This window comes from Zonotrichia albicollis, chromosome 2 (assembly GCF_047830755.1).
Source record: "Zonotrichia albicollis isolate bZonAlb1 chromosome 2, bZonAlb1.hap1, whole genome shotgun sequence".
Taxonomy (NCBI): domain Eukaryota; kingdom Metazoa; phylum Chordata; class Aves; order Passeriformes; family Passerellidae; genus Zonotrichia; species Zonotrichia albicollis.
The window spans coordinates 61,741,382-61,750,701 of record NC_133820.1 but is presented as its reverse complement, the minus strand read 5'-3'; the positions used below and the strand labels follow the sequence as shown (position 1 = coordinate 61,750,701).

At 40.5% G+C, this 9,320-nt stretch overlaps 1 protein-coding gene across 1 annotated transcript; it reads right to left on the bottom strand.

The window, feature by feature from the left end:
- Positions 1-809: 809 nt before the first annotated feature.
- LOC141728295 (breast cancer type 2 susceptibility protein-like) lies at positions 810-9,059 on the bottom strand. The gene is made up of 9 exons (XM_074536194.1): positions 8,518-9,059; positions 7,528-7,631; positions 6,668-6,916; positions 4,658-4,763; positions 3,815-3,867; positions 3,669-3,709; positions 3,459-3,570; positions 1,892-1,947; positions 810-968 (listed from the first exon to the last, which is right to left on the bottom strand). The coding sequence occupies exons 1-9, from the start codon at positions 9,057-9,059 to the stop codon at positions 843-845; spliced, it is 1,389 nt and encodes a 462-aa protein (XP_074392295.1). The 3' UTR covers positions 810-842.
- Between the last annotated feature and the right edge of the window lie 261 nt (positions 9,060-9,320).

Here is a 9,320-nt window from a genome sequence, read left to right as displayed (position 1 = left end):
ACACAAAAAATGTAACACTTTAAGCAGCACACCTTTTAAACTTTTATTCTAGGCCCATATTGTTTATTATTGAATCTACTGGAATTATTTGAAACTATATTTCGGGAATAGCCTGATAAGCATTGCCTGTGATCTCACATTTTAAGAAAGACACAGTCAAATGGACCAAACATTTTATATTTATCAGACTTCCAGTTCTGATCCCACACACAGTTACATAAAGCTGAGTGCATTAAGCAAATAGTGTAACCATTTGCTTAATGGTTAGGCTGCTGAACTGATAAAAAGATCACTTGATTTCTTCATGTATAAAAATGACCATTAGTTTTCCACACCTCTTCCATTTATTTACTGTATATATTTCCAGTGGACTGTATGCCTTCCCCTGATTGCAATAATCTCTCGCTCCCAGCAGAACAAAAACCAAGCTCACCACAGAACAGTGAGTGCTGGGATGAAACTTCATGATAAGAGCTAAGCCTGTTCAATAACTAGAAGCAGTAGTCTTGCTCCCCCTTGAGCCTGTACCATTTTTCTGTCTCAGCTCTCCCAGCCTCACCTCTCCAGTTGCTGTGAGCACACTTCACAGTACTAATCTGGTTGTTGTCCAGGGGCACCACAACCTGACTTTCATGGCTTAACCAGGACACTGATTTAATTCACTGACTCAACAGACACTCCCCTTTATAAGGCTAGATTAATTTTACAAATTAGAATAAACTTAGGGACTTAGGGACTCAGAGCACACAGCTGGCAGAACAAACCAGCCAGAGAACAGCCCAAAACACAGAATGCACTTTTATCCCCAGTCTTGCTTCACTGAATACTTATTAGGTAAAGCATCAATGCATACCCAAATCTTTGATGTCATCTTCAGCATTTAGCTTTACTGTCTCTGGTACAGACAGCATACTTGCATCACTTATCTCAGGACATTTATCATGCTTGGAAAAAGCGTCGTGCAAAATCTGTAAACCAAAGACAAAAGCTGTTATATTATGTACCAGTTAGCAACACTTTACCTGTGACGGACAGAACTCTAAACATTTACTGCAGTACCTGACTCCATCTCTCAAAATGAAAGGTAACATTTTCACAGGTACACGTGAAAAACAAATAAGCAGAAAATCCCCATTTTTAATGAAAATCAAGCTCCATTTTAAAGTCACCTTCAGGGCAGTGAACGGGTTCAGCAGTTTACTGTAATCCTCTCAAAAAGGGAACAAAGGAGATATGAGCAAGGACAAAGACATTTTGCCTGTTTTCATTTGTAACTGATTGTTAAATGTGAAGTTTCAGATCATTAAGGATCAAACTTAAATTTGTACCAGAATCCTTTTAGTGTCACCCTTGGTTTTCAGTCTCAATAGTCATTCAGGTTTCATAAACACATTGTCAAATTCCAATTATGCAAGAACTTTCCCTACCACTATCAAAGGACTGAAATTAATACTCAATTTCAACTCTTGATTGTAGAGGTTGAGAGCAACAAGTTATTCCTAAAGAATAACTTCCAAAAATCTGATGGAAGTGGGAAAAAACAGACAAATAGATCTTCAGATAAGTAACATAATTCCTAGGTTTGATTCCTCTCAAAATAATACTGACTGCTGCCGAAGCCAAGTGCTTTGGGGGGGTTGGGGTTGCTTTGGTTTTTTTTTAATAAGCACAGCAAAAAATATTCCTCAGAGAGGGTTATTTGTGGGAACACATTCTGCAACCATGTATTTCAAATTCAGTCTTGTGAGCACTAACTTTTTTAAAAAGAATGAGATAGGAGAGCTTAAAATGAAAACGACAGAATTTTTTATTCTTGGCTCAAGGAATGTAAACATGTAATGGAATAGCTTAACTGAAATTGAAGAACAACACAGCTCTTAAAACTACTTACTGTATCAGCCCTTCCATCCTGTTGCTTTGCTTCAGAAACAGAATCATTCTCTCTAGCTTTAGAAGGAGACAGACAAGTCAATTTATTTTCTCCTGAGTAATCTGCTGAGTGTGTTCAAAAACAGCTGTGTTTGGGAGGATTTTGGGAGGATTATTTTAAATTCCACTCAAATCTGTAAATAAACTACTGAAAACTAAAAGTTCTAATTAAAAAGTCATACAGTGGAAGGACAGTGTACAAAGGCAGTTTTGAACCAGCACAAACCCCCACAAATCACAGGTTATGGTTTCTGCTATGCTTCCTGTTACCACCTTGAAACAGCACTGCCATTCCCCTTTCAAGGAGTTATTCATGGCATTCCTCCCCATTTCCTCCCAAAACAGCAGTACTACTTTCACTTTTGTTACAAAAGGAGAAAGTGAACCCTCTTTTTAAAATGCCTGAAGAGCATATACTAAAATATTTCATAGACACAACATCTAGGTTCTGTGTAGCAGCTCTTTCTTTTCACAGGTGTCAGAAGGCAGAGAGCATAATATCACTATTATAAAATATTAAGCTTATTAGACATGTGAGAATGAGAGCTCAAACCACAGCTCATCTCCCAGAACATCATCATTAAGGTATGGATACCTCACCCAGCCCTTCCTTTCAGTTCACACCTTTCTGGGCCAAAGAACACCCAAAATGGCACAACTCAACAGCCTTGCGAATAGTACCATGCCTTACATGCCAAAAGTAATTCTCAGTCCCAGGGCTCATTCTTAATATGCCTTATATGCACTATACAGTGGTAATTTAACAATACCAAAAAGAGCAGTATCAGAAGCTAAGGAAACACATCCAGGTCTTCCCATTTTCTCATGAATTTTCATCAACAAATCATACAGTGAAACTTCATTTTGCTTATCATATGCTAATGAAATCTCACTTTCACCAACACCTTAGGTTGAGGCTAGATGTTTATCATCACTGTTAGTTACTACTGAAGCAATTATCACCTACTCATTGTCATTCACAGCTCTGCTGACACAGCTGTTTGTGCAGCTGTGCAGTAAATGAGCTCCAGGAACTGCCCCATCCAAACAACCCAGGAAATATGAACCCAGGAGCTCGGGTCTTAAATTGGGTGAGTATCCCAGTCCATGCCACTGGATTGATTCTGACGGCAGGCACAGTGAGAGTGGTTAAAATGCTGAACTCAACACTGCTGCTGGGAGGTAAACTCAGCAGGCCACCCTCTTACACTTCATAACAAACCCATTTAACTTAGCCCAGCAGTTCCTAGTTATGTGATAGGGCAAAGCAAACATATCTAATCCTCCTTCTATGCTTTGCTATGTTATTTCCAAATTTATATGCCCTAACCCCTCAGACAAAGGAAGAAAACTTCTGAAAAGTCTTCTGTGTAGAGCTGCATTATCTAAAGGCACCCACTAACAATCACTGTAAGAATTTTGTCTTTTTTTAGTTAAAAAACCAAACAGTTCATACTGAGTGAACTTCCAGCATCAAAACAGGAAGTATTAAACCCTTAGCATTAGCAATTGCTCATTTTAAGAAATACCTATTATCACAGTTTCACCAAGGGTAGGAGGTGTGGCTAAAGAACTTGACCAGGACATATCTGGATCCACTTCTGCTCCCAGACTTTCAGAAATACATTTTGGAGTTCTGACCTAGAAATACATTTAACAATCATATATATAATTTCTATGCCAAATTCTTAATGTACAACTCAGGAAAAGGAAATAAAATGCATTAATAAAATCTGTACCTCCAAAAGTTTTGGTGTGTAAAACAAGCTTCCATATGGACCTGAAAAACATTATGTAAAAAGGACATTAAACAGTAACTAAAAAATATGGATTTTTATCTAGAGATGTAAAATATTTTGTAGAACCAAAAAGTGAAGATACAAACCAGGGTTATTATTTCTCTGAGGTGTTCTGTAAGTGTTCCTCAAAATAGTTGGACTGCAAAAAGAAATTTAAAGCCATAATATTAATTTCATGTCTCAGTTTCTTAAAATAATTGAGTATTTCAAACATTACATATATTACCATCTCCATTATTTCTTTTCTTTCACCATGGTTACTTCCTTGACTAGATAAAACACAGATTCCTCCTAACCATCAGTCAACATTTTAAACATTACCATAAGTCTACTATAAGCTGTAAAATATTTATTTCAGGAAATAATTTAATTTTCAGTGATGATTTGTCTTACAAGTAATAAATTCCAATGTAACCATGCATTTTATAATAGGCTGTATGAAACTGGGGAAATTGGCTTAACTGACTGCAATTAAATAATAAGTTTAACTCTTCTTATAATCAACACAAATACTTTGATAAAATTTATCTGAAATACAGACATTAAGTCTGTAAAAATCAAGGCTATTATTAAAAAAAAATCTCAGTAAATATTACAAATAGCTGTACTACTTGAGAAGCACATGATACATCACTACTACTCTTTCTTTGGATGTTTGGACTTGGAAAGCTGAAATAATGTTAAAAAATTTTGTATTCCAGCTGTGAAAGAGTAGAAAAATAGGAAGAATGATCACCTGAAAGCAAGGACATCTTTGAATTTAGCTAGTGTTTTATTTTCAACTCACTTAGCAACCTACAAGTATCATAAACATATCAGACATACAAGACTATTCACTGCTCCTAAAGTTCAACAGTCTGGTGGGTTAAATGTTGCTTTTTCCTTAAGGCCCAGATTATTTTCTATTTGTGTTGACATATTTAGCATACCTAGCAGTGAGGCAGTTGTGGAAGGTACCAGGAGGAGAAGTAAGCATTTCATTTTCTTGGTCTGTTTTTCTTCTTGTGTTACTAGGGCTCATCAAATTCTCTCTATCTACAACATAGAATACAATAATCAGCACAACTTTGCAGAACTCCAGGTAATGGTTTCAATTTTGAAGTTTAAAGCTAAGCTTTCCAAAACGCAAACAAAACCTAATCCAAACAGCAGCAACAAAAAACACCAAAACAAAAAACCACAACCTAATCCTAATTTCTATTCTAGTATTTTAAATATGTTCAAATTTTATATCCAACCAATGTTACACCATTTTTCAAATGCACAGCCAAAAAGACCCTTTATTATGTCACTTTATTGACTTGGTATTAATCAAGTCATATATTCCATTCCATTTCAGATTTAATGCACTGCATTGTGCCTTTCTTGTCATTGCACAAGTTATTCTTAGGAAAAATACAACATGTGCTAACATAGGTTTGTGCAGCTTCCCCTCAAATTTACTAAGTCATGCACTTATTGATTCAAATAAGCAGCAAAAAGCAAAAATTATTTCCAGAACTGTTGTTGGAGCCACTGCCACTGTCAGCAGCATTTATTGGCAAAGCATCTCCAGGCAAAAGACAATGTTCCCACTAAAGCAGTAGAATCCTATGAACAGTGAGACCCTTACATGGACAATCAACTGCTAACAGGAATTTCTACTCTGAGGTTTCCAAACAACCTTAGGATCAGAAATTACACTTTAGTGAGTGCATTTCTCTCTGCTTCTGAGTTCCTGAGTTGATATGCACAGCACAGGTGCATTCCAGTACCATACCAAGGGATGAAATCCATCAGCTCCCATCCAGGCTCCTGTTTTCACAAGAGCCACTGGGCTCTAACCAAGAAAACAGAACATTTCAGGCAGTCACACATGACCTTTGAACATATGCAGACCAAAATGGACCATTTTGAAATAAACAATCATAAGGTTCCTTCCTTTGCCATTTATGAAACTGCCAAATGAAATTCCTGAAATCAAGAATTCCCTAGGGGCTTTCCACTGTAAAATACAAATAGCTACACATTTAGAAGAAACATGTTCTCAGCAGAAGTTGAGCAGAAACAAAGAGAGTTACAATATTCCATGGAAGTAGTGTTATAAAGTATACTTGAACTGCAGCATAGCTCTAACCCTTCACAGAATTTGCACAGGATCTAAGAACAATTCTGGTAATAAAAGGGAGCCTTGTGTTTGTCTGTAACCTGGTTAGAAAAGCTTATCAGGAGGACACAGGCACAGCAGGTGTACCAATCACATACTTCAGGAATGGGGTTAAATACTCTTCCAAAGAGATTCTTACAGACAATGTTGCATATGTTCTCCATAGAAAAGGTTCTTCTTGCTGGGCAAGGAGGGTGGTGCATCAGAAAGGAGCACACTGTCATGAACTTCCATGATGTACTTGGGATTTGGAAATAATATATGAGAAGTACCTCACAAAATTCCTTTTTTCTCCAAATGGAAAAAAAAATGCAGTTTTTTCTATAATTTACAATCTTAGTAACTCAAAGAGATGGTGCTGCTAAAACTTTCCAAGAAAGGTTAAGGAGTGCCCTACAGGTTGCCTCACACTTCATCATGATAAGAATGATAAGGAAAGCTTCAAATGAAGCTTTCCCTTTAAAAGCTTCAAAACTTCTGCATAAAAAAATTAGACTGCTAAAAAACTTCACTTTGATTTGCAGTCCACAGGTTATACTGAGCTCATATCCCCTCATAATAACAGTTCTTAGAATGTTTGGACCACAACAGTATCACTTATACAGGGAATTTTGCTTATATATTACCAGTTTATCACAACCTGAATCCACTATTAATAATAATTCTGCATTTTTATATATGACCTTCAGAAGACTACTAAAATAAGCTTTTTAGTCCCACAGTTCCTGCAGTAGCATTATCTATTACATTAATGATCATCAGCTGCAACAGAAGGTTAAAAAAAGTTACTCACTTGCTCCTATTTTTTTCTGATCTGGCTCTTTTTCAGGAGAAGAAGGTGGCAATATTGCATTTTGTTCTTTAAAGAGCAGTGGGGTTGATGCCAGCTGACTGTATGTAGAGGGTTTTGTCCTTGGAGTTTTAAAAGCTGTTTGATCAAGCCAGCCAGAGGGCCCATCAAGCTCTCCAAAGGCTTTGGGCTCATATGGGGGTGCTTCTGCGCTGAGTTCTTCAAACCAATTAAGACTGATGGGCCCTAAATCTACGAAGGAAAACATACAGAAAATCACATGAAAAGGAAAAAGGTTCCTCCATGGAGGATGTGAAAACATACCAGGCATTTCAATGCTGACAGCAAAACACAGCGCTCCTTCCACTGCCATACTCCTGGTATGCTTGTTTCTAGATGGTTTTGGACTCTGATAACCACAAAATATAAAGAGATTTCTGCCCAAATTCTTAGATCATTAACAAAATAACCAAAGGACCAGAAAAATATCCAGTTTGTTTAAAATCACAAGTATACTCTGGCTTTTAGTTTCTCATTTTGCTCAGAGTGGCAAGCTAAACAGGTTCCTTTTAAAATCACTAACTACCACAGGCGTCTCCTGCAAAACACTAAGCCTGGTCAACATGTGGGTATGTATAGAGGTGACAACTCTAAAAAAGCAAGTACAAAAGTAACTATATAAGAATATATCATGAAAAAAAACCTACAAACAAAAATTTGAAGAAATCTAGGAAATAGGTTTGGGGCAAGAACAGCAGCTAACAACCCACATAAAGCTTTCCTGTGAAACATACAGCAAATATGTATGAAATATGGGTGCCCAAAAAGCAATCTTAATAAGAATTACTTTAGATAAGCTGTACCTGATTCACTGCAGTGTGTCTTAAATATTTCGAAGAAAGTTAGTCTTTCCACCGGTTTGCAAGCCATTTTCTTATCCATTAAATTACTGGAACAGTTGAAAAACCTGAGAAGAAATAAAACACTTTCATACACTGCTGATTGAACACCTTAGGCTGGCTTTCCTGCATTTTGTGGTGTGCCACAGCCCAGCTTGTTTTGCTTTGACTGTGATGTGAGCATTCACACACCACAGTGATGAACAGGGTGGGAAAACAACAGACAAGAGCACAGGGAATTATACCAGAGATAATGAAAACACTCAGCAAACACACGACACGATGGAATAGGCAGAACATTTCTGAGGTATTTTAAACACAAATCAAAACCCCACACTCACTACACTATATTAGGATGGAATATGTACTATCACATATATACTCCTACAACCATTATAACTTACATGTCAAGAATTTGATTCAAAGTTGCTTTCAGGTGGAGCAGACACTGCCAGCTTCACAGTTCCATTTAAAAAACATGTATAATAAGCCCATAGTGAGACTTCACCGTCTAACACATCTACGCCTTCCACAGTAAACCCCGTTTCCCACACGATGGCCGCGTTACACACGCTGCCTTACCAAAACCGTGGGGAAACGGGCGCTTTAAAAAAGGGTACGGGCTGCATTAAGACAGAACACCGAGGAACTTAACACTGCCTCAGAAGTACATTTTTAAAAGTGCGGTTTGACCAGCCCGCGCTGCTCTCCGTGAGGGGAAGCTCCTCCGGGGCAATGACCGCGCACGGAGCGCGGCCTGTGCAACCCCGCCGGGTCACCGCGGGGTCACCGGGGACGGGCCCAACCCCCCCCTTCCCCTCACCGAGTCACACTCGGTGACTGCGGACCCCGGCGGGCTGTGAGGAGAGGGAGGGAGGCCCGAGGGGCGGCAGTGACACCCCCAAAACACAGCGCAGTCCCGGGGCAGGGCCGAGGCACACGCGGGGCCGTTACCTGCCGGCAGCGCCTCGGGCGGGGCGGCGGCCGCAGCATCGCCTCACGCAGGGGAGCGGGGCGGGCAGGGAAGGCGGCGGGGAATGATGAGGGGGCAGCGCAGACCCCCAGCCCGGCCGCCCCGTTCGAAGCTTGGCGCCAACGCAGCCCCGCGCCTGCGCAGCGGGAGCATCCGCCGCTCCCGCCTCCCGGCAATGAGGCGGCGGAGCGGCCCCGCCTCGGCCTGCCCCGCTCGGGGCCCGGCATTGCGGCCGGCGACACGTGGTGCCCGCCGTAAGGGCTGTCCCGCCTTGGCTGGCTCCGCACAGAGCAGAAAGGCTGCGTGCCCTGAGGTGGGATGGCCGCCAGCAGCGTGGCGTGTAGAGGCGAGGGGGGGCGGTACCGCATCCACGGCTGGCATGGCCCGCGTTGCTGGGCAACAGCAGCAACACCCACCCCTCGGGAAAAGGCTCTGGAAGGCTCCCAGCGGCAGCGCCGTGGGCAAGTGAACTGTGCAAGCCCCAGACTCTGCTTCTCAGGGGGCTTTGTAGGCCTTGACACATGACATGGTTGTTGACATTCCAATAAAGAGAATGTTACTATCCTCCACATACATGTCCATTCCTGCTTTGTCTCTACATTAAATTCTTGGTTTTGGTGATGGAACAACGTCAAGATGTGTGGAACACTCTCTCCACCACCAACTTTGAGTTTACAATCTTCATTTTAGTGGGATGTTCATCTATTCCTGTGCCATAAAGGGGTTTCTTGCTACCTCTCCACAGCAGTCCTTATGTTGCAGTTTTATCACATCACCTGCTTAG